A 27053-nucleotide genomic window follows, 5' to 3' on the forward strand; every position below is an offset into this window, starting at 1 on the left:
AAATAATATCCTAATATGTATATATTGTAACATATTTTTTTGATTATTAATAAAATAAAATATCGATAGATTCACTTTCGTTAAACTGACATATATGCATAAATAAACATATACATATGATAGTATACTACTATACTATACTCAATGTCTCAATGGTATTAGTGTATTACATATTATACTCAATGTTTACCATAGGTAATCTTAAATAATTGTTTTCAATACTATGTACCTCGTGGTATAGTGGTATCCATTAATTTGTATACATTATATAGGTACCTATACTGGCTATATTACCATACCCTAGTCATAGGCGCAAATAGGGGAGGGGATTTAGGGGATAAGTCTCTCAAACATTTCCTACATTTTGTTTTAAGCTTATTCAATATCATCAAAGTATAAAGCTTTAGCATCCCCCAATTCCAAACCCTATTTGAGCCTATGACTAGTGGACCCAATAATCTAAGCCTCCCCCAGTCACCTCTATAATGCCCAAAATTGGTGCTATAAAATAAATACCCGCCCACTCCAAATTATATTTTTTTTCAAAAATAAAATTCCTTAGGGCCTAGGTAGATAAATGATAATGCTTTTAGACTTCGGTTGAAAAGATCACCTTGCGCATTTACGGCTCATGTCATAATATAGGTGTACAATAATACACATACACATAAATAAGATATAATTACCTGCATGGAGACGCGGACATGCCTATTATATCATAGGTATATGAAATATGTATATGATACAGCAATAGCTGTGCGGAACTGACCAAATAGGTATACATTATACCTATATCTACCTACATATAATATAATATACCTGATATACCTGCGATACTTGTTATAGGTACTCTTACACCGGGTGGTGGCAAAATAAAATAGATACCTATATTATTTTTACCTCCATCGCATAATTATTATACAGGAAACGGTTTTTACTACATATCACGTTAATATGTGTGTGTTACATGCAATAAATAATATTATCTACGCATGCGGCATCCTAGTAGGTATATTTATATATACAAACACTACGCGTTATACACTTAAACGTGAACGTATTTTAGATTTGGAAATCGTGAGTCGTGACATTCATTTTTAAATTATTATCATTATTATTATTATTAATTAACTTATTAGTACCTACGCCGTATAAATGTGTATAATTTATAGTTTTGAATATGAACGTAATAATATTATGTTTATGTGTATCGTATAATACATATATACTTATATATTTTTTACATTATAATCGTATAGGTACTGGCGAATGGCGATTGGGGATTGTCGATGGAAGTAGATATTCGATGATATAGGTACAGTAGTTGCCCCCGAGTGTATAATATCATCATGACGGACGCATGGTCACGATGAAGTTCCTTTTAATATATTATTATTATACTCAATAGCCAAAAATCAAAATATTATTTAAGTATAGGTATATTTATTATGTTTGTATGTAGGCCAATAGAGGTAGGCCTGTAAGTGTATAATGGGTATACCTATAGGTACACTAGACTGAAATTCTGATATTCACAAATTATATTATTTACATACTTTAAAACCATTATTAAAGATTATTATTTATTACCTATTATTAGGTAATAAGGTAGTTAAATAACTCAGAAACTACCCGTTCAAGTTTTTATGCATCTAAATCATGTGCATAAAATATTACAGAAAAAATTATGGTTCTTATTTGAAAAATAAAATTTGTATTGCAACAGAACATGATAGGCAGGTATGAGGTATATATTTGAAATAGTGTGGGTACCTACCGCTATATACTAAAAAATCAAATAAATCAGAATTTGAATACATTTTTTATTGAAAGAAAAAAGGGATCATATATTATGGTAAAACATCCTCTATCTACATATAGAAGAATATTAATCATGTTTTTGCTACTTATTAAATTTTTGGTGCGTGAGGCCAAAATTATTAGGTAAAATGTTTTGAACAATTTGGGAAATTTAGTTATAATTAGAGTTGGGATTATAATGCCTTAAAAAATCTTAAAAAAATGCAAAAATAACTCGAAAACTAAAAAATTGCTAAATAAACTTTCTTATTATTATTCAAAAGTACACGAAACAAATTTGTGACAATACGAGCACAGTGAGCTTTGGAAAACAATGCATAGTGAATCGAAATCCCAGCCCTAATTATAACTTAATCTATCCTGTGGCTATACTATATACATCTTAAATCCAGACAATTTTTCTGGGGGGGGGGGGACTCACTTTTGTTTTGTTTGAGAAAGTCAGTAAATAGTACCCTATACTGATAATGCGGTATAAAAAATGGTATATTTTAATGAACACCATTAAGTGCGGTAATCAGGGGAGGGTGGGGGGAGGGGTGAAGTATATCTGGATTCAACACTACATCCAAATCTTATAACAGGTACCTATGCACATGAGTATCTACATATTACTTCGATACACGAGGACGAGCGAGCCATTCATAAATAAATTATATACGAAAAATGAAATAGAACAGAAGGTTCTATCTTCTATAGGTATAATATGTACCATGTAAGCATGTGTGAAATATAACGATGTAGGTATTAATTTCTTAGTGAATTGTATTAAGTCATGACCTAATTAAATAAGAGGAAACAGTTTTAATACACGCTTCACTTACACACAGTTGTCTGTACCTACAAGTCTATACCTAATATGTCCTTGATTTGAAGAGCCGATTGTGACCTTCCCGATGTTATATATTACGTAGATATTTCTATTTTCCCCCCTAATTTCTCTGTATTATAGTAATAAATTAAGTGCGAACAGATCAATGCACATTTGGCCACTATCCAATTACCAATAGATAAATTATAAGTTCAGTAATTCTGTTTTGAGTATTGAGTGTTAGTATTGAGTGTACCTATGTTCTAAAAATTAATTATATCTACAGTATTATACTAATGTTGTAATGTATAACAGTAAAAAAATACTTTAATAGCAATAATATCATAAAATAATTTATTTATAGTAATAGGCTATAGGCTGACGATCCGGGACCGCCTGAGTTCAGAATCATTTTTCGTATGCCTACAATGATTTTATATAGTTTAATTCAAATTTAACACACCCATTACAGTGGAATACATGACACGTAACATGAAACCTACCTTTTTTTAGTATTATAATTATAAATAGAAATATTTAAATATTTAAATATAAGTACTTCCAAGCAATGGTGTCACTTACATTTTATCCGTCTATAAGGGTTATCAATTGTCGATAAAAAAATGTTTGTACTGTCAATAAGTTTTTAAAAATGTGATACAATGTTCCTCATAAGTTGTATTATTTGATTTTTAAAAAATAATTGTTGTATTTGTTGTAATTTAAAAAAAAAATTACTGTACCTAAATACTTAGTTTTTACCAAATGTGTGTGTTCCCATTTTTTGCTATAATATTTAAAATATGTTGAGTTTTTAAGAACTATATGACATTTTTATAAGTGTATATACTATATACCTACTCAATTAATGCTTGGTCTAAAAGTTTAACAATTTAGTATTAAGTTCCTCATAATTATAGTTTTTCTAAAAACAAAAATTCTAAAAATATATACAAACACAATTTCTTTTTATGTCTTCTTCATCAAATTTGGAGACAATTTGATAATTAAATGAAGAATACCTAACACTTGAAACTTTTACGTTTATTATTGTTTTATTTTTACAGACATATTGACGTTTTCAATAATTGTAAATTAATTGTACAATTATATTACAAACTTATTCACACCATTCCAGAGTAATGTGGTATTGACTCTGATAATAACTGAAAGTTATTAACAATATAATAGCCGATATAAATATAACAATATAGGTGCCTAAACTATTATAATAGTAAAATATTAAAATGCAATTTTTTCAACAAAAAATAAATCAATCTATTAATAGTAAAATAAGCTACTTTAATTTTTAATAGCAATGTAAGAAACATACCATGAAATATGCTTAGTAATTAAGCTGACTGGCCGACCATAATTTAATACTTATATTACAGTGACTTACTAAATACCTTATGTACAGCATAGTGGTTACTTTATACTTACCACCTTTTTTTTATAAACCAGTAAGTGTTAATTTACTATAGACCATAGCATTGATTATATAATCAATGAAGAAATTGACCCCTCAGATATAATCCAAGGGAGGCAAAAGTATACTTTACCCCCCCCCCCCCCACTATATTAAAATGAAAGGGTATACAATTGTAAATTACATTTAATTTATACGTTTACTTATTCAAAATTGGTCTCATTTTCACAAATGTATCATTGTGCGTGATAATATTATTATTATTATTATTATCATCGATTAATTATTTATTATTATAAGTTATAAGTTATAACATAATACATGATAAACATATTGAGTAATTTTTATTTATAGATTATTACTTTTGAATATAACTCCAGGTATAAAGTAAATAAGTTTTATGTTTTGTTTTAATATATAAATGTATAAAATAAATATAATGTATTTATATTAATTGTATTATACTATAACTATATCGATACTTTTATATAATTCTTATAAAATATCAAGAAAGGTATTCTGTTATAAATCACAAATAAATATATAATAGTTGTTAGATGTTTTAGATTTTGGCCCCCCCTTCAAGAAAATAGTTCCTGCACTACTGTCTATGGTGACACGGTAAATATAACAATGCTGAAAACTTAGGAAACAAATATCAAAATATTTAAAGAATCATTTATGTTACCTAGTAATTACTTACTATTAAGAGGACGCTGCACCCGCATGCGTTGTCTCCGTCTAACAAATGCACAACATAGCAAAAACTGTTTTGCACGGGACAACAATGCTCCCTCTGTATTTATAATAGAATTACTAAAATACCACAATGCACAGGGAAGAACTTAAAAGAATTAAGTGCAATGTATTGCCTATAAACTAGACAAACAATATAATTACTACAACATTGATGCAATAGATTTAAGTTATTTATAAATACTAAACCATACAATTATGAAATTAAATTCTAAAAAGTAGCATTTATTTATTTAATTTCAATATTTTCTTTAAATACAAAATTATAAAAACATTTATTGAATATTTAGGGCCAGTTGCACAAAACTATATTGGTTCAATAATATAGTATTTTCAAAAGTCTGGCAAAAACAGAATATTTCAACATTTTTCATAATTTATGCATTACTCTCACGTTGGCCAACATCATAGTCTGATGGCGTAGCGCACATGTGTGATAAATGACATTTTTGTGATTTTAAAGGAACAACCTCTTTAGAGTTTGTATTACTATATCAATTCAAAAACTCAAATTTTTGATATATTTATAGTTTTTGATTACTTAAGAAACACTTTAAAAATAGAATTATTATTTTTCTGAACGATACTAGTCTAGGAAAAAATGTAAATATACATAAACACATATGCACTAAGTCATCGGACAGTGGTATTGGCCAACATGAGGGTAATATATATAATATAAAAATGTTGAAATATTCTGTGTTTTTGCCGGACGTTTGAAAATACTATATTATTTAACCACATTCAATAAATATTTTTATAATTTTTAAAGAATAAAGTAAAATTAAATAAATAAATACTATTTTTTAGCATTTATTTACCATTTAATTTGATATTTCTATCTTATTTATTTATTATTACATGAATATCGTAAAATATATAACATTTTAAATATACAATGTCTTCCAAAATTGTAACTAACCAGTTTATACCAACTAAACATTATGGAATTTTACTTTAGAAAAATGTTATTTTCATACTATTCCTAACATTAAAAACAAAAAATATATTAGGTTTTATTTTTTTATAATAAATCATTATAGTTATAACTTATAAGTTAACAATTAATCCATACTTAACTATGCATTTTTATTGCTATATTATAAGAAATTATTGAGAATTTTACAATCATATGAAATAATTAAAATCTTTTAAAATATTTATCAATTTTTTAATCAAATATAACGTTCTAAAAATATTTAATTGTTAATAATGTACCAATATACAAGCTATCACTTATAATACGCTATCTCTCATAAATTGTAAATATACATTTACTTATAAATAAAAAAGGTTTTAATAATTACATTGAAATTAATTGATTTACAATACAGATAGGATCAAATATTATTTAGTCTATTAAAATATTTTATAATTATAACAAATAGTATTTTAATGATACAATCAACTAACATCAAAAATTGGTAAGTTACATAAGTTATCAATCTAACTCAACAATAATAAATACAGAATATAATTATACTCCATTCACATTTAGAAGGAACCTCGGCAGTTGATTTATTCGCAAGAGCTGAGCTTTACTATACGGCAGGCATGCAGATGGTTGCAGTGGCGAGATTAGGTATTTGTCCTGGGTGGAAGGGGAATATACATTTTGTTACACACAAAATACTATATTTTCAAGTACAGTGGTGAGTGGTTTATACGTATTATAAAGGCTCTGGGGGATCTATTCCCCTCATCCCTTCCTTCATTACGCCCCTGAATTATGGATGGGAGGACAAATAAATGTTGTCTGACCTCTGTCCTATGAAAACTGGCCACAAGTTCCTTCTTAACGTGGGTGGAGTATGTATAAGCAATTTTATATATTAGCCTAATTTTGCTATTGCATAAAATAGAATTAAAAATACAAATTAGGAACGCCAGAATACAATTTGGTAAGTATTGAATTTATAGAGTGTATACAACACAAAGTCGTAAGTTAATTTGTTTTATTAATATTTAAAAATATATTTTGTACAGAAATTGTAATTCAAGATAGTTAGTTAAATATAATTAATCTATTAAATGTTAAGCTGTATTATACAACATTAAAAACTATTGGTTTGTGTTATTTTTGAATCAAACTAACAACTTAAACATATAAGTATAAGCTATAAATCATCTAATTACTAATTACAACTGTGGCAACCTTAAAATCTATAGAGCAACACTACACTAACTTAAAAATAATTGGATTAAAATATAATATGTATAGTTATTATAATGTAATCATTTAACTAGAAATGTAAATAGCATTCATATATTTTTAAATATAAATATAATATTATGAATATATGTATATTTGCAATAGGTTCAATATAATTATGACTTATAGTATATGTCTATAATGTTACGTATCTTATTATATTCATACACAGTCCTATCACTTGAAGTGTTAGAAGAAAAACAAATTTAAACATAAATTATTTAAGATAGAATATATTAACATAGTCTCTATCAGACAGGCAAGGGTAGAAAATTATATATTTGTTTACAATTTTACATGTGTTGCCAAGTAATAGGTATTAGATTTTGTGTTGAATCTAAATACCTAGATATGTCTTCATGGAGTCCATGGCTCAGCCAAAGTATTTGTAATTTGCGATATTGTTCTTTGCAAAGGTATAATGGGTTTCCACGTTTTAGACCTTGGTCAGTTTCACCGTACTCGTCTAAATATGGTGGCAATATAAAGCTTCCTTTATTTAAAGTGGCTAACAATAAAACTTCACACTCGCGTACACGTAAGAAAATTCCAACTCCACAGCCACATGTGTAGGCATGGCCAGAACATGCTCCCACCTAAAAAAAGAACAATTTTTTTAGTCAATATTATGCGATTTAAAAAAATTTAGACATAATTAAGGAACAAGTAATTTATTTGCATAAGTTATTTACACTGTTTTTGTGCATTGCAAAATATGTAAATTACATAATTTTATTGACATAATGTATTATAATAATTAATATAGGTAAGATAACTGTTGAATACTATACAATATATTATTATAAGTACACTTATAACATATTAGTGGTGATTATGAATTATGATAGATAAAATAAAACCGTATGCCTAACAAAATTGTTTGCAAGCTATAATACTTTCGTTCTAATATTTGATGGATGCACATTTAAGAACACAAAATATTACAGAGTTAAGTTTTTTAATTTACCATAATTATTAACATTAAAAGTTTAAAATTATATAAAAAAAACTGTTATTACAGTAAAGATAAAATAAAAATGAAAAGGCACATCATTTAAATTATGCTTTAACTGTTCTATTAATCCTTAGATAATATACAATGAATGGACTATTATTATTATAATTACTTTCATAATTTGCTGTGTCCAACATAACCCACTACTTATTCATTATTTTATAATATAGTGATTATTGGCACTACACATGCACAGTAATGTGTTGCTCCCTGAAATGAAATGGGTTGGTGGGTATGGATTGTGAAGCAGCATAGGGACGACACATTCGCAACAACGCAATGACCCCTAATATTGAATGGGTGGCGGGGGTTTATGTTGGACACAGCTTGGTGTACGAGCAATACACATGTAGGTCCTGTAGGTATTCACTGTATATGATCTAAGTATTAATCTAATATAGTAATATGTACTTAATTTTATACTTAATCTTATCTTACATTGCAATAAATAATATAAATATATATTTGTTAAGATATTAGGTATTAGTATAATAATAAACAGTGCTGATTGAATAAGTCAATAATATGGAGAAATAGATAAGTTTATCAAAACTACACACAACACATTAGAGATAGCAATTAAAATATTAAATTCATCAAGTAAAATATCCATAAACAAAACATGTAGACTATATTAAACTGAAATAAAGAGTGATTATTATTCTTTATTTCGTCTATATTTAGAATTTAGTTTAAAGCCTTAAATGAGACTATAGATATACATTTTAGATTAATAGACAACCAATTACTTACAGTAACACGTTTGACTTCAGTTTGACAACAGTAACTTTGAGAACATAGCATTGTTCCACACACCAAACACATAGTTGGATTTCTCGAATCTTCATGATCGCTATTTGGACAGGTAAACATTGATACGGTGTTAATTAATTCACTATAATCGTCTGGTAGCTGTACTAATTCATTGATATGCATCCAATCTTTAAATGGTATTCTTTCACCTTGTTTGATTTTGATTAATTTATCATTTTCAGACCATTTATTTATCAACGCCTCAACATATGGTTTGTCTAATATTTCTTTACATGTAGTAGGTAATCCCAAATAACAACACATATTATGGTATGTATCTCCATTCACTTCTGTTAAGACACCCGATGCTGGAACGCCCGTAAGGAAATGATAAAACAAACAACAACACCGCAAAAACGGTACGGAACAACTTTCTATTGAATTCCAAACAGCTGCAGTGTTTTTAATGCTAATACCACGAAGTTTGTAAACTAAGTTAGTTAAACAAAATGTGTCTTCTGCTTCCTCTGGGTCCATTTCAAGCATTTCCTCAGAATCTTCTTGGATATCAATGGTTAATATAATTTGTACTAGAGTTGCAATGAACATTAAAAGTAGAGTATGGAAATCCAGCATAGTTCCTCTAGGTGCTGGGCCGGGCACTTCGGTATAGTACAGGCTTGGTAGAGTCATAGTCAATGAAACTAACATTCCAAAAGCATCCCAATCGAGTAATCCGATCGAGTTATTTCCGCCATTATCAATTGCTAATGATAAAAGGCGAAGTGCATGTAAATTGATTTCGTGTTCTTTTTTCCAAGTTGAACTGAGAATACCTGAAACCCGAACCAATGCTTCTAGACAATCTTTTTGTCGAGAAGATAACTCACCAAGTAATGGTTTGTTTTTATAGCGAAGAATCACTTCATTTGAATGTATTGTGTATGCACATGCTTTCCATGTCATTAATGGGATTTGGTTATTATCTGGATGTGGATTATTGAAGCCAGTAGCTTTTGAATAAGTAGTATGAGCAAATTTCAATATTGTATCAACTAAGCTAGTTGAAAGATCACTGTTTTTATATACAGATACTTTAGGTACAGCTTTTGGGGACGATTTGTCAAACATTAGTATTTGCATAATAAAATCATTAGTTCCTATGGAGAATTGGTTTGACGGTGGTAAAACTTCTTCCTCATCTTCGTCTTCATCTTGGGGTATTTCAATATTATCTCGTATAACAATTACCTGAGCCAAATTATTAGCGGCCTGTAACTGTAATGAAACATCTCTTCTAGGACGTTGTCGTTCAGGTTCTGGACTTGTTGATTGTTGAACAATGGATGGTTGTGATTGTGATGATACTTCAGGAGTTTTTGGCTTGGCAACTTTACTTTGTTTTAGCGCCATATTTAATCCTTCTAACCAATTTTCAAATGTTAAATTTTCAAAAGTTTTCATGCTCTCAGACTCAGTAAAACTTGAAATAGGTGGTAACAAAGGTATAACAGTATTACAAAGTCCTTCACAAAGTGGACATAAATATTCATTTTTATGCACGTCGAAACTCAATGAATGTCTTAATCGATAAGGTCTTCTATTTTCTTTGGCAAGAATCATATCAAAATGTCTTTGCCAACAGGCAACATGCATAACATGTCCACATGTAGAAATATGAGGAGAGGGACCAAAGTTAGCCGGTATATAGTATGGGTCGGAAAAGTTATCAGCAACATTTTCCGAACTACATCTTACTTGACAAAGAATGGACGATTTTTGTACAAATGTAGCTAAAACCATTGCTTGGCTATCATGGGTCACCAGTTGTTCTTCTTGGCATAAAATGCACGTATATCTATTGTCAAAAATACTGGATGTAGTTTGATGTGGACCTAGAGCAACAGAAAGTTCACCAATATTTTCTAGGATATCCATACTAGTTGATTCTGAATTAGTAGGTGTATTGTCAAATAATGTGGCATTATCTTTCATAAAATTGTTCTGCATTTGAGCGATCTGAGCCATAACAGTAGCTCTTCTTTCAGCAGCTAATTTAGCTCTTTTTTGTTTTTCAAATTCTGGATCTACACAAGACACAACTTCCATGTGTTCAACTTCTTTCTCTATTATTTCAATTGGTACACATTTTCTTCTTGGAGCAGATACTTGTTGAAACTTGTTAAGTGTCCATATGGCCAAATCTTTATAAGCTTCTACTCTAGCACTACGCTTAAGCCCTTCTAATGCAACTTCTATACCATAAGCTTCAGAACGTTCCGTGAATGTAAATGATGAACTTTGTTGTTTTTCTTCTTCATGAAGAGCATAACCAATAAGATGAAGAACTTTATGAAGCTGAGATTCAGAAAAACTTCTACTTCTTAAATTTACAGTTCTATCCAATATCAGTCTCATAATATAAAACATTATATCACATTGCAATAAATTAGCAATCTTTGCAAAAGCTTCACTGAATAACGGTAAACTGGGTGGAGGACAACACTCTAATTCACCAGCTGCTTTCCGCCGTTTTCTTTGTTCTTCTTCAGATTTAGACATTTCTTCTCGTGAATAATGATAAAAAAATACATTATAGTCATCATAAAAAATTGGCTTTAATTCATAAACCCCTTTACCTCTAGTTTTTTTAAAGTCCGCTACGTCATGTATAACTTTTTCTAAAACCTCTTCATCTTCAATGAGGTTTAAGAGTGTCTTATTTAGTTCTGAATGAGGCATAGGTTCTACACATAACTGCTGAATTACTTCTTTTCTTATACAATCATCAAAGTTCACTCTTCCAACACCAGGGGTATATCTTTCACCAACTATAGTGATTATAAGACCTAGAAATTCTTCAACTAAACTAATTGTTTGGCGTATAGATTCATCTTCTGATCCATTTAATAAGTTATGTTCATAATTAGGTTGTGCCCACTTTAATAAATTAAACTTGTTTAACACATGAATTAAAAATTCATTACTATCAATTAAAGATGCGCCCATTTGAAGTATAACAATATCCTTATCTAACATTTCGACACGGCATTTAGAATTATGATACAAATAAATTTGATTTAATAGTGAATATCCATTGCGTCTCCACATTCCTGAGTGTACTTGTGATATTAAAACGAGAGCACGAAGAACTGGTTCAATAATCTGTTCAGGAGACTGTTTTGCAGTCTGTAGCTCAGAATGTTCAAAACTTAAGCCATAATGGTTTAGATATAAATGTAGTCCAGCAAGAAATCTAGATAATGGAAGATGTATAGATACAGGTTCAGTTGATACGTCATAATCAATACAAGTAACTTTATGGTCAATCAATTCTCTAACTACAGTTGGTCTTTGAGGATCTAAAATTGGATTTTCCCAAATTTTTTTTAAAGTCATCCTGTACACTTTTTTTAAAACAATACTATCTGATCCACACCATAACAGGATTTTAGTTATTAATGGCCTCAATTTAATATGCAAGTTGAATGCTGTTTCCCATTCAGGTTCATATTCCATATGTTGACCTACTTGCCTTGTAACAGTATCCATATTTTGCATATAATTAAGTATCTTAAGGACCAATGAAACAGCATGACAAAATGAAACTCTTAATTCAGGATTCCATGCATCAGGTACACAACCTAAGAGATAACGGATATCTCCAAGAACATGTTGTGCTCTTTTGAATGGCAAAGTTGATGTATTTCGTTCAAATTCCAATTTGCCTTGTTTATTTACTTTATGTGAACACTCTGATAAAAATGTATTTAAAAGTTGATATAAAACATCATGATGAGCCATTAAATAGTTAGCTAATGTAGGTACGGTAAATATTTGTACACCCAATGAAGCAACAGAATATGAATAATCATGATCATCATTAATGAAATCCTTCATGATTGCACCATAATTTTTTGTAAACACTTTAGCAAATTCCTTTTTATTTTCATATTCAATGAACATACCAGCAATGAAAAGTTTATGCCAGTGTAGTCTTGCTGACTTCCATAAAGCAGTGTCTTTTCGTAATATGCTTTCTATAATGCAACCTTCTGATGGTGTATATGCAAGTACAACATTTGAAAATACTGCTCTTAAACGTTCTGAATATCCTAATAAATTCTGCATCCATGTCAACAATCTAAGTGCATATATTTGATGGGCAATAACATGAGAATGAACTACAACTGTTTTCAAAGGTTTCCCCCCATGACGTGATGTAAATTTTTCAATTTCTTCTTTTAGGTCTTTACATTGCACAAAACCTGCACATTTCACAACTGCTCTTCCTTCTCGATCAATAGATGTTACATAATCAATGGATTCTCGTTGCGGGCATTTAATGAATCTAGTAAGAGTTGTTATAACTTGATCAAATGTATGTGTCTCGTCATTATAAAGAACTGTACAAAAACGGTCTTCCTGATTTTTATATATACTATATAAATCATCTAACATTTCATCAGAATCTAACTCAGCAGGTAGCATAGGAGGATGTTCTAAAGTAAGTAATGTGCGAGCATAACCAAGAACATATTCAAAAATTAAATGAGCACGTTTCTCCATATCACTTGTTAAAAAATTTAAGTTAACATGTTTTTTCTCTAAACCAAGCTTATGAGTTTGACAGTAAGCATCGTGTTTCCAAGCTTCTATATCGCCACAGTCACAACATCCACCCCCATAAGATGTTCCCATTTTATACTTGTGATTTTTATGCGGAGATCGTTTAAAACAATCTACACATAATACACACGTACTATCCATTCCACATTCTCGACAATTATATGTTGGCTCACCCATTTTGAATACTCGACCACATACTGACGGTGGAAAGTTCTGTTTCGTTAGGCCATGTAATACTTCAATACTATTTCCATTACAAATAAACTCTTCAAGTGTATTGAGTAAGATTTTTTCTGCCTTCTGTTCATTAAATGACCATTCTAGAGAATTTCCTTGGATTTCTGGTTTCAAAATAATTGGTACCCACGTTTTCCAATAGTTTCGAAAGTCAAATTTAGTTAAGGTGTTATTTTCAAATTTTTTTGACCATTCATTAACAATGTCGAGGTTTTGATCAACTTCTTTGGAATCATTGCTTTCATCCACTTCCATTGGAGTATCTAAATCACTCATTGTGTCATGGAGTTACCTATAAAAAATTAAAAATTGGGTTAGGATATTTGTTCGTAAAAATGCAAATAGTAGGTAGGTACTGATAAATTAAAATAATTTAATTCATTAATATGATCAGTCGCAAGGCATGTCTTTTAGTAGGCTAGACATTGAAAAAAATTTAGCATAATTACAATATTATTTATACTTATGTATTTTAGATAATATCACACAAGACATAAACCATCTGTAAATCAAAAACCAACAACCATAACGAGTTTGTTGATGACGCAAGAATGTGATTACTCAATGGAAAACATTTATAAACAAAAATGTTGAAGGTCATTCTCAAAATTCTATCTAAAATTTACAGTAAAAAAATGAAGGGTCACTTATCAGGATAACAAATTTCCTGTCTCTCAATTTGGACCAAGCAAAAGACATTTACAACATTTCATTAAAATTGGTTAAGATGGTTAAGTAGTTTCGGAGATTAGCATAACACAATATTTATATATACAGAGTGTAACAGGAAGACCTTACAGATGAAAAAACTTTTGTTCTAATCAATATTTAAAATTTTTTTTATATATATAACTTATAGTCACTTACGTTACAAGTATAATATAAAAAAAAATATTTTTTTATTTTTTAATACTGAAAATAAAAATTCCAAATAGTCAATTTGTAAATCTGATTATAAGAACAATTTTAATGGTAAAAACATTTATCTTTACAAACAATATCAATATTTTTTTGAATGAATTAATTTAGATATCTTTTTTGAAAATTTCTTGACATAAGTATATTTCTTAAATTATTTATCAACCATATAATTTCACAATTTTTTGTCATACTATTAAGTAGCATCATTTTTTTTTTTTCCAGGTCTTTCTGTTACACTTTGTATAAAGATATTATTATTATGACATACAAATTTGTAAAATAATTATTTTATTGAATTTGTTATTTAAATTATTTGTTTGTATTCTAAGTGGGTAGATATTTACTCATTGTCTCATATAATGTTTCGCCACTGAATATGATCAATACACATAAGCAAATGTATTTTTTATTACTATGCTTATATAAAGGATACAGCTTCTTGTATGTATAAATGTATGTATCCATTGTTTGTATTACCTCCCTATACACTATAGGTCTATATACTACTTGATACATTGATAAGTAATATCAACATATTACTGAAATATTCAACTACAACTAAATACACTTTTAAGTTCAAAAAACAAATAATAATATTTAATTGTTTAAAATGTCTACCTTTAAAATGAACAATTACAAAAATATTGGGTACTAGATAGATATTATGCAAAAAAAAATAAAAAATAACCAATTAAGATTAAAAATTAAAATAATAATAATAATATTCTGTAATGAAAGCGAACGTACGTCATATATTATCTACATGAATGCTGATTGAATTATATATTATCTATGTCTTGAGTGATTTCTGCGAGTAGGCAAGGATCAAATACTGAAGTTGTTGGTGTATAATAATCTGTAGATAGATTTTTTTATAGTTGAAAATAGGGATATAGAGCTACATTACTTCATATTATTAAACGTTGGGATCCCAATTTACTTGAACGAGTAGAAGGTCTTAAAGCAACTCAAGTTGTGGTTTCTATGTGTCTGAAACCATAAATAACCAGTGTTACTTACCCAGTACTCAGAGTAATGTACAATAAAAATATTTTTTAAGCTGTAGTTGTGCCAATAGTGATGAGGCATATTCATATGATATACACCCATAAAGTGTGGGTTGTGGTGTTTTTCTGTATAAGCTAATTGGCTAACATCATGACTCACTCTGTATAGTGTTTATTTATATGTATATATATATATATATAGATTTATTTAGTATAATATTCCGTAAACAAGAACAACAATTTTATTAGATTATGATAAAATATAAATTATTTACTATATTTCCTGATACCTAAGTAACAATAGTTTAAGGATTTTAGATTTTGAGCAACATATTGATTTTACAATGTTGTTTTTTTTAAATGTTTTGTGTACGTGTTCATGAAATTGACTCTTTTCTGGTAGAAAAATTATTTAGTTGAGAGGTCAAAATTGAAAATTCTCATTAGTTTTCAAAAGCATCGGTAAAAAATAAGAATATTAAGGAAAACCTGAAATTTTTAAGTAAAATCAGTTTTTGACAAAATTTATTGCCAAGGATTGTACATTTTTCTCATAAGTATTTAATATTGTAAACAAAAAATCTAAAAATTATAAAAACACTGTTTTTTATTTAGATATTTAAATGGAGAATAATGATTTTAGTTATTTTTTTTATAATTTGAAGCCTATATCAAATGAAATGTTTTTGGCAAATATTAATTCAACCTTCTGTAATAGTAAAATAAATTACTTTAAAAGCAATAATATCACAAAATATACTTAGTAATATAGACTGATAGAATTGTTTTTATCAATTGATTTTATATCATTGAAGTCAAATTTAACACATCCATTGTAGTAATATACTCAACATATAATGTACATCAGAGCAGTACCTACTTTTTTTAAAAATTACTTTCATCAATCAACTTATACAATTAAAGTTATTGTTACTCACTATTTTAATACCTATCTGTGATAAATTCAAAATTGTATTAGGTACTTATATTCTTTTAAATAACGCTATACTTAATGATTAAAAATATAAAAATAAAAATTTTTCTTTTTCTTTAGATTTTTCAATAGTAGGTACCTACTAAATAATAATTAAAAAATTGGTGATTATATCAAACAATATATTATTACTTATATTCATATACCTTTTTAGGAATTGATTATACATTAGCCATTTACTTTATTATATCAATGTTTTTAACCTTGAATAACAAGGAAGTTATCAATACCTACTTTATTCAGGATTAGTGTGAACACAGTGATTTTCTATCATGCATATATACTGAATTGCTGAACACTGTCAAACCCCCAAAGGGTAATCTAAAGTCTAGGTGCTCTGTCATATTATATTGTAATTTTTGGCGACCGTCATAAAAAGCTGGCATGTCGCAGCAGCCCACATTAACCATTTTGATCGGATCTTTTAAAGGAGTGGTGATTACAAAGGTGTTTGCACAGATACAACCAGTTTTCATCTGTCGAGCAATTTACTCTGAACCCCAATAGAATTTAATGTAAATGGAATTTATAATTACAAGTTGTTATTTTGCAAAACTATAAAGTGTCACCTAAGAATTATTTTATAGATAACTGATCTTCTTTATCCTGCTTTTTAAGTCAGGTTTTCTGGAAGTATAATTATTTACAATACAAGTAGATATAGTACATATAGTACATATCAGTGGCGCAACCAGTGGTGGTGGAGGGAGCTATACTTCTAAATGATTTTAAAATGTATTAATATTATAATGTTTATGTTGAAGCGCACAGTTGCATGACCAGTTAATTATAATCTCGGTAATAGCCAAATTATAAAATTAAATTTCACACTAACAGGTTAATATGAAATATGTATTCAATAACTGTATCTACTAAATGACAAATGTGTAACAATAAATAATAAATTCTAACAAAGGTTCGACTTAGAAATTATCCAAGATCGACCGCTTGGCCGCTCCTGCTATATATTATAGTTGTATCAACAAAAATATGATGAACATTAATTTATAATATAATATTAATAGTTAATACATTATTACACATTATTTAAAAACACAATAAATGTTTAGAATCAATAAATGGTAGTATTGGGTTGGGCCCAGTTATAAGACCCAGTAAAAAAACCCAGCGAATAAAAACCAACAAACAAAAAAATTAACAAACTTTAAACTGCATATTTATTTTAATTACTTTTTAGTAACAATAAAAAAAAAAAATATGTAAGCAAAAACATTGAATATTATAATTTTTACATTCCATAATTATAATTAATTTTAAAATCATGACAATAAACAATACAAATTAAGGGCTGTTCTTACAATGTCCGGTTATAGTTAACCGACACTTAACCGGACATTGTAAGAACGGCCTTAAGTAATAATAATAAAACAACTTATACCTATGCATTGTTTAATGTTTATTGGTGAATGGTAATAAACAAATTAACTGTATTTAGGTAAATATACAAAAACTTTTTATATTTCTTTATAAGTTTCTTAAATATAATAGTTATAACTTATAGGTAATAAGTTATATTTAATTTTAAATAAGCAGTAGGTATATGTTTTTAGTTTTAGTGTTTAGGGAACTGTCCTAGTAAAAAGTGTCAGGTACCTATTCAGTTGAAAATTATTAAAACCCATTGAAACCCAACTGGGTCAGGATTTTTGAACCCTGAAACTAATGTAATGCAGTTAGATAATATATTACCTATGTTTAATATGAATCATAATCAGTTTTATTATAAGTATTCATTTAAATTAGATTATAAATTATACTTTTTATCCTTGATGTCAAGCATAAACAAAAATTGTTAAGACAATGAAGATGCAGACTCATTATTTTAATGTACTTAATGTTTCTAAGCATAAAAATTAAAACAATATAGCAATGAACATGTGTGTTATAGGTACTAATTCAGTGTATAAAAACAAAAGCAACATAGACCTATACGTCAAGGCAACCCATCCTTTGAATAGTATTCACACTTAAAGTGTAGCATATGCAGCAATTTTTGTCTTTAGTTTACTTTACACAGGGTAAATCTATATATTTAACCCATGTTTACCTAGATCATTTTACCACCATAATTAGTTGAAGAGGGAGGGGTAAACTCATGGCAAACTCAAGGGCCACCCCGAGCACAAAATATTCGGTCGTCTGACGGCAGCAACCGGCCACAGAGTATGCACCCGGGGTATGGGGGGGGGGGGTGGTAGAAGTAGCTGGAGAGTGATGGTGAGGAGTCAATGCAGAAGAAACCAAAGATATAGAAGACGCGAGAGGCGAGCAAAAAAAATTAAATACGATTGCGAAATAATAAATGCAAGCAATATACTCACTATGCCTGCGGACTACGGAAGGACTTGGGAGACGAGCTCCTCTGGTTCACACAAAACGAAGACAACGACAACAACGGCGACGGCGGCTGTGGATAGGATCTGTTCTCAGTTGTGCGACGCTGTGACGCGCAAAAGCGTAAGACGGCCGTCGGGGGTCGCTTTGGTCGACGTCTGCTGGTCGAAACTAACTTCTGCGTTGTCCCTCAGTCGATTTCACTTTTACGTTGAATTTTTTTTTTCACCATTTGATAAAAATAGCAGTAAACCTATCCTCGCGAACAGCTGTCGAGCCGACGTCTCTCCACGGTTCACTGTGGTGTGAAGCGGCCAGTGGGTAGTGCAGACGTAATGGGTACATAAAGCGACAGCCGTACACACTACACATAGGTACGTATTATTAATAATAATAACATTGGCAGTAACACAGTATAAGGTATTATCACAAAGTAAATTATATTGAATTTACTCCGTTGTGTTTTTTATCAGCGATAGAAAGAAATGGATGATGGCGAAAAAAATAACACCAGACAAAGGAAAGGACCGAGTACCCCGGCTCCACATTCAACAGTCACGTGATTACAAAACACTGTCGACACCACACCTATAGATGTACGCCGTCACCTGGGAGCCTGCGCTCTTCTGTTCCGGTACTTCTGAGGATACCTTATGCTTTCCACCATTTTATTCTTATCTACGAGCGACGTAAAGATTAAAAATAATAAAATTATCGAAATGCATGACGACTACATACTAGCATAGGATATTCTATGGGCATAGGTAAGTCGTAAACATTAAAACACAATTATTGATATATGAAATAGGACATAGATAGGTTCTATACTTCTATCAATTCATTCAATTGACAAATTACAATTACGATTGCATAGGTATTAGACGTACTTCAATTTTCTGTTTTATATATTTTCACAGGTTAGGTTATATATTTATTTTAAATTTTATATTATAATATATGTTAATGTTATAAAATAGATATTATATTATTAAAAATGCTTTATTGATATTAGGTAAGACATCAACAAAAATAATATTATTTATATAACATACCTATGAAGAAGGAGGAATAATATTATTACAAGATTTACAAGCAAAACAATCAATTGTGATTTATTTTAATAACATACAATAATGGCTCATCACTTCAAGGAAGAAGACATTGATGGTAAGACATTAATTAATTTTAAATACCATTATGGAAATGATTACTTGTAGGTATTGTCCTAATATGTGTGGGTACTATATTGTATTTTCTATTCTGATTATTTTTTTTTTCAGAATTCAGAGAATGTTTTTATCTATTTGCTAGAGAAGGGGTGATTAATAAACTAGATGAACTCAGTGTAATTATGCGATCTCTAGGAATGAGTCCCACAATAACTGAATTAAAGAAATACTTTTCAGAAAACAGTAAGTGCAAATAGGTAATTAGATTAAAATAAAATAATAGAAAGATATAATATTATGTTTAAATTTACACTTGAAATTAAGTATCTAATTTATCTATTTAGAAATATATATACTTAATTTGATATTTGCATTGGTATTTTTATTGAAATCATAAACATCATAAATACATAAATCATTTAATGTTTGACATTTTATATTTTTAACAAATAAAAAAATAATTTGCTAGATGATTATTTAAACTGTCCCAGCATAGACACACACCTTTGCACGCCCAGGCTTCAAATTAGCACTCCCAGTTTCCCTGAGTAATTTATTACAGTATTTCACCAATTATTTTTAAATTATTGTGGCTTATTGTTTCGGATAAAATGTTTATTTTTTTCCATTGCAAATAGTTCACGAATTCACAATTAAAATAGTATTGTGTGAATGCACGTTTCAGTTTTTCACTTAACATTAAACATCAATTATACAGGAAATCATATTATCTCACTTTATATTCTAATATTATGGCTGGCCACGAAATTATGTTCAAATAAAAAACAAAACTGCAAACGGCGTGAACCAATAAAACTTAGTGATTATACCCTGAGTCAACGAACAGGAGCAGAGTCTGGACATAATACATACTTTAACCACTATTGAATATTGGCGTAAAACTTTTTGTTTAAGAAACATTGATAGAATAGTTATAAATTTAGAAAAATACCTAGGTATAAGGGGGTTGCGCTAATATACTTAAAAATATAGTATTTACAACAATGTGAATACCTAAGTAAATTAATTAATAACAAAACATGTCATATATTTAAACTTAATATAATAATATTGATAAATTAATAAAGTAGGCACCTAATACAATATGAAAAAAAGGGGACAAGTGGGTACCGCTCTGCTGTACAGTGGAGGTCAAGCATGTCATTGTAATGGATGTGTTATATTTGAATTACATTGATAAATCATTGTACCTATACGAAAAAATATTCTGAGCAGAGACGTCGTATCAGCCTAACACACTTTTAAATAATCAAATTTAGTAGTTAAAAAAAAATGTACAAAGATCGAAAACGTGACTTTACAGGGAATTTTTTTAGTTTGATAGAGGTACAAAAACTTGTTGGAAACCTTCTATTAAAATTGTTTATGTTAGCTATGAAAAGAAAAACTTTTATGAATTTTGTTAAAATTTGAACTTTATAAGCATACAACAAATAATTGAGCCTATGTATTTTTAAACTTCCATTAATGAAAACTATAAGGAATATATCATTAGATTTTCAAGATTTTTTACTAAGTAAAAAAGATTTTATCAAGGATAATTTAAAAAAAAATTAGAAAATGGAAAAATTCCCAACGCTTTCTAAAACTACTTGGAATTTTTAATTTTGACTTCCCAAAAATACCAACTAGTTTCACTTTTCTATCAGTAAAAATGCTGATCTCGAAAATCGGAGCACTTTTATACTACCCAAAATGTGCCTTACAAAAACAGAAAAAAAACACAGAATATTGTAAAATAAATAAAAATTTTTGCTCCGCTCAGAATCTAATATATTAATAATTAACCTTCCTATGCCTTAAATAACCAAATGTTTCAATGAAAATTAAATTATTAATTTTAGTAAGTCAGCATTTTTTTTCTATAAATATTATAGCTAAGTTGGTGCCTTATTTTGGGACAAAGCGCTTTGAAGATTTTTATCATTTTCAACTTTGAAAATTGAATTTTAATCATATTAACTCGTTTAAAATGCGATACATTTATTTGACGACTGACGTCAATTAATATAAGTAGTACGTATATAATATAGCCGTATAGGTTGTAAAAATTGCTACAATTGAAGGTATAAAAATATATAAATGATATATTTTTTTCTCATTAACTTGACTTTTTTATTGTATCTACAAAAGCGGGGCCTGTCCAACTGGTGAAGGTGCGGGGCCCCACTCGCCCTGCGCTAAAGGCGCTAACTGTGATACTATCATATATATTTATATTTAGATACTTATACTATAACTTATAGAAGTTTCAAGTACCCACGAATAATATTTTACAATCACAACAAAATAACTAAAATAGTTGTTTTAAGTTATTTAATATGTAATTGCGTCCTAATTTGAACTTAAAATGACTAAAAATAAACTGTGCTTATGTATTTTTTCGATTTTTTGGTAACAGAATTAATTAGTTACATGGAATCATGTTTTAAATTTTCAATCCTTAGATATAAAAGTTGATTATTTTATAAATTTTTAATTACAAAATAATTATTCAATTTTAAATTTGTTAAATTTTGTCAAAATTCGATCTTTAAATGCTTATAAAAAAAAATTGTGCCTATGTATTTTTAATATTTTTAAACTGCTATTGTAATAACATATCAGGAGCCTTGTATTAAATTTTTACACTTTTTGGCCCAATAGGTAAAACTTGAAAAATTGAAATATGAAATTGTCTGTAAACAGCTCAAAACAAGTCAAAATATTTTGAAAATTTTATCAAGTGTAAGAATTGGTAAAATAAACATTCAGTGAATATTACATGTATTTACGATAATTTGTTTTAGAGTTACACCAAAAGCCAAAATCGATTTTGTCAAAAACGTATTTTGCGTAAAAATTCCCGTTTTTCCTTAATTTTAACTTTGTTTTTCTGGGCGCTTTTGAAAACTATTGGGAATTTTAAATTTTGACCTCCCAAAAGTACCAACTAGATTCACTTTCCCATCGAACAAAATACTGAAGTTGAAAATCGAAGCATTATTTTGACTACTAATCGTGTACACAGACACAAAAATAAAAATATAAAAACACTCATCATTGTAAAATCATCAATGCATTCATCGTTCCACTCAGAATCTAAAAGTGTGAAGAAAATTAGACAATTATTTCTATGGTTTATGAAAGTTACTGCAAATACAAATTTAAACTATTATAAAATGTTGACATGAATGTACTAAACTTATGGAAGACCCTAGTTAAACCAACTTTGCATAAACACATTATCAGCCCCCCTCCCCCTTCCAAAGAGAAATCCTGGCTATGCCATTGTCAGGTACATAATTTTTATATTAAATCACAAATATTATTGAGTTTAATTATCATAATTAGTTTGTAAATAATTCATTAACACGTTGACTGCGTACTGACGCCAATTGGCTTCATAAGTATCATTCAGCAACGCGTTTGACGCCAAATGGCGTCTAATATAGATTTAAAATAAATGGTTTAAAATTCCCTACGCGTGGCTGAATATTATTTTATAATTATTTAGCGCGGATTAAACGCATGTTTTTAAAGATGTAATACATACGTCGTTATGAGTAGTTTCTTTATTTTTTTTAAATTTATTTTGTTTTTACTTTTATCGTACGCACTGGGTGAAAACAGTAAAAAGACATACGCAGTCTACGTGTTAAAAACATTTCATGCCTAGTTTAAAAATGCCTTAGAATAAAAATATAAATCAATTATACTAAATTATCGGCATTATTTTTTTTTTCAGATGGTAAATTACATTTTCCAGAATTTCTGAAAGTAATGCACAATCATTGTCGTGTAGAAAAACTACCTAATGAAATTTTAGCAGCTTTTAAAGCTAATGATCGTCAGCACAGTGGAACTATTCATAGTAAACATCTCAAACATCTATTGCAAGGTTGGGGAGAACATTTAAATAGCAAAGAAGGTATGTTATTCATTGTATTAAAATTTATGGACTTGGTGGTAGATATTCAAGTCCAAAACCTATTTTTTCCATCAATTTTATTAAATATATATATATTATTAAATATTATTAATTTTTAGTTGAACAAATTTTTCGAGAAGCCAATGTCCATCCAAATGGCAAAGTTAACTATGATGAATTTGTAAAAATTGCTTGTGCACCAATTCCTGATTATTACTAATTATCACATTTGTAAATGTTTATTTATTTATTTAGTCTTAAGAATTGATGTATCCCTCCCGTTGTGGAATGTCATCCATGGGCGTCACTAGATTCAAAAATCTGGGGTTGCATAAAAAATATCTACAGAAAATTTGTATTCCGTTTATTTTTTGAAAGTGAAAATAATTTGTCGCTCACTAATACACGGAATTCTTCCACAGCTCTTAATATTTTAATGCAGCTAATTTCATGCCACTGCAATATTGTGAATATTTAAACTCAATTTTTTTGTTTTAAAAATACAATTTTTTCACAGTATAATTATTGTTTTGAATATAATACCAACAATTTTACCATGATATTTTAGTATGTAACAAGTCATAACTTACAACAAGAAAACTATTAATTTTTATTAAGATTTGAGCAATAAATATTCAGTATAATTGATGCATTTTTAAAATTCAGATATATTTTTTGGCGTTATTAAACCAATACTGTTGCTTTCACAAAAAAAAATGTATTGGGTAGAAAAAGTATCCCTTGTGACGCCTACGATGCCATCCCTAATATTTTTCTATTCACATACAGTAAAAATTGGTTATAACGAGTTTCGAGGGCCAGCTAGTTTTTCTCGTTGTAATCATATATACATTATAACGAGAGTTTGTTGTAACCATTCAATCATCACAGTAACTGGCTCGAAGTTAGTACATAATTCTGTATTAATTGCTGATGGCTCACCTAAGATTTTTCAAATACCTATGTTATGTTTCAAAATTAAAGATACAATTTATGCATTAATAAATAAGATATAACTAGCAGGTTGACCTAAATGTTTATATACTAGGAAAAATATAACGAATGGCTCGTAATAACCGAACATTTATCTTGTAATTCTATGTATTTTACTCGTAATAACCATACTTGTTGTAAACATATATTTTAACATACAATCATATGGAATCGTGCCAGGACCTAACCTTTTTGCTTGTTTTAAGCAGTACCTCGCTCTAAATGATGCTCGTTATAGTGATTTCTACTGTATTTGTAATATACTTGGATTTACTCTGCCGAGTATTAAAAATGTAGACATTTGACCATGTTTTATGTGAAACTCTTTGTATTTGAATATTATTTATTAATTGTTACTAATTTAGAATTGTATACAACATTATACCAATTTTTAAGCAAAGGATCTTATGAAAATGCACAAAGCACATGTATGATTTTTGGTTTATTTAAAAATAAGTAAAAAATATATAACTTCACTATAATATGCTTTATTTACCATTTATCTTCATTATTATATTATTAAATATGAAACATAGTATTAATTATTTCCTTAACGTTACCAGTACTTACCTTCCATTTTCTGGTTCTGGTTAAGGTTTAGGTATTGTAATCAAGGCCGTACCTGTGGAAGGGGGGGGGGTTCCAGGGAGTCTAGATCCCCCCCGACATTTCTGGATACGACCTTGATTGTAATCAATCCACAAGGGTAAAAATGGGCCGTGGGGAGACGCAAGAGGACTCGGTCAATTATTTAAATCTTAAAAAAGTGGATATTTATATGTTCCGATTTTTAAAAAATAGGGTAGTTTATAATGGTACCGCCACTTATATATATAATAAAATTATGTAATATCATATTTTGTAATAATTTGTAACCTCTCTATACCCGGCGATTCATTTAACGTAGACACTTATTGACTTATTATTCAAAAAGTATTAATGTTTTTGAAAATATATTTTTATATAGGTAATACTCCTTTTCAAAAGAAAATATACCGCTTTCACGCATGTCGAATGATTCGATTGGTGCGTCGAGAATCACGTGATCACGCTAACAATGAGGAATGCGCGCCGCCGGACATAAATTGGTCGCCGACCGGTATATTCTCTTTTGAAAAGAAGTGTAGTTTCAAGACGTTACAAAACAATCTTTTTATTAAAAAACTAGCTGTCTTGCCCCAGGCCGAAGATATTTTGTATTTTTAATAAACTATATATTTGTACAACGTTTGCAGAAAGCGTTTGACAAGCAATAAAGTTACGCGGACGTATTACGTGGAAAAATACAACGGGATTTTTATGTGGAAAAAAAGTTATAGCAAAAATTAATATATAAAAAAATAAACTTTCATGTAGAATGGTAGATACGAAAGTCGCAATATTAAAGACAATTAATCCAGTTACAGATTTAATTGTAATAGATAAAACTGGGGAAAAAACATATTCAACAAAATACAAATAATAGTTCAGAAGTCGATCGCAGATAAAAAAGTGTGTACTATTATGGACTTACTGATAGACAAAAGACATAATAATAATAATATGCATCTATTCTATCTAAAAATATCTTTACTATACACTATACAGTATATACACAGAATGTATGAACGGTAAAATGTAATGTGTTAACTATAAAAATATGTTTTTATTAAGTATGTTTTTGATACTGTAGGTAATGAATCTGTAATGAAAAACTGAAAACACTAGAAACGTTTTTTAACGATTGGCCTGGAGGTGGGAAAAAATTGGCCTCTTTAATTGTTTGCACACTTAAAAAAAAACTGAAATGGCGCCCCTGAATATATATTACCTAATATAATATTGTAAGGGGTCTTTAAATGTTTATATCATGATTCTTGGCGTGATATCTCAGATGTTTTGTTTTTTTTCGATGTACCCTGTTGATAACAATTTTTGTTCTTTAAAAAAACTTAAGAATTCAATACAAATGTTCCTCGTGAGATTTTTACACTGGTTGAAAAAACCGAATGTATTAAGCCAGGACCATATAGGTACACTC

At 28.8% G+C, this 27053-nt stretch overlaps 2 protein-coding genes across 3 annotated transcripts; one reads left to right on the forward strand and one right to left on the reverse strand.

The window, feature by feature from the left end:
* Positions 1-5966: 5966 nt before the first annotated feature.
* Positions 5967-19078, reverse strand: LOC100159709 (E3 ubiquitin-protein ligase UBR2). Its single transcript, XM_001952712.5, has 3 exons — positions 18928-19078; positions 8798-13955; positions 5967-7625 (listed from the first exon to the last, which is right to left on the reverse strand). Exons 2-3 carry the CDS (start codon positions 13937-13939, stop codon positions 7323-7325), a joined length of 5445 nt encoding a protein of 1814 aa, XP_001952747.1. The 5' UTR covers positions 13940-13955; positions 18928-19078; the 3' UTR covers positions 5967-7322.
* A 99-nt stretch (positions 19079-19177) lies between these two features.
* Positions 19178-25524, forward strand: LOC100160360 (calmodulin). Of its 2 annotated transcripts, none has more exons than XM_008189725.3 (6): positions 19178-19314; positions 19414-19857; positions 19953-20107; positions 20221-20352; positions 23858-24040; positions 24160-25524. In XM_008189725.3, the coding sequence occupies exons 3-6, from the start codon at positions 20074-20076 to the stop codon at positions 24258-24260; spliced, it is 450 nt and encodes a 149-aa protein (XP_008187947.1). In that variant the 5' UTR covers positions 19178-19314; positions 19414-19857; positions 19953-20073; the 3' UTR covers positions 24261-25524. The 2 variants fall into 2 exon arrangements, with proteins under 2 accessions (XP_008187947.1, XP_001952094.1); XM_001952059.5 differs by having other exon boundaries at positions 19414-19704.
* The last annotated feature ends 1529 nt before the right edge of the window (positions 25525-27053 follow it).

The sequence above is a fragment of the Acyrthosiphon pisum genome, chromosome A3, assembly GCF_005508785.2.
Source record: "Acyrthosiphon pisum isolate AL4f chromosome A3, pea_aphid_22Mar2018_4r6ur, whole genome shotgun sequence".
Lineage (NCBI taxonomy): Eukaryota > Metazoa > Arthropoda > Insecta > Hemiptera > Aphididae > Acyrthosiphon > Acyrthosiphon pisum.

What these genes read in the sequence shown, in the direction of transcription:
- LOC100159709 (XM_001952712.5), bottom strand. Translation starts at nt 13,939, where the DNA reads ATGAGTGATTTAGATACTCCAATGGAAGTGGATGAAAGCAATGATTCC. An exon ending in CTGAAGTCAAACGTGTTACT is followed by an intron (nt 7,626 to 8,797) that starts GTAAGTAATTGG and finishes TTCTTTTTTTAG; the next exon opens with GTGGGAGCATGTTCTGGCCA.
- LOC100160360 (XM_008189725.3), top strand. Translation starts at nt 20,074, where the DNA reads ATGGCTCATCACTTCAAGGAAGAAGACATTGATG. An exon ending in GAAATACTTTTCAGAAAACA is followed by an intron (nt 20,353 to 23,857) that starts GTAAGTGCAAAT and finishes TTTTTTTTTCAG; the next exon opens with ATGGTAAATTACATTTTCCA. An exon ending in ACATTTAAATAGCAAAGAAG is followed by an intron (nt 24,041 to 24,159) that starts GTATGTTATTCA and finishes ATTAATTTTTAG; the next exon opens with TTGAACAAATTTTTCGAGAA.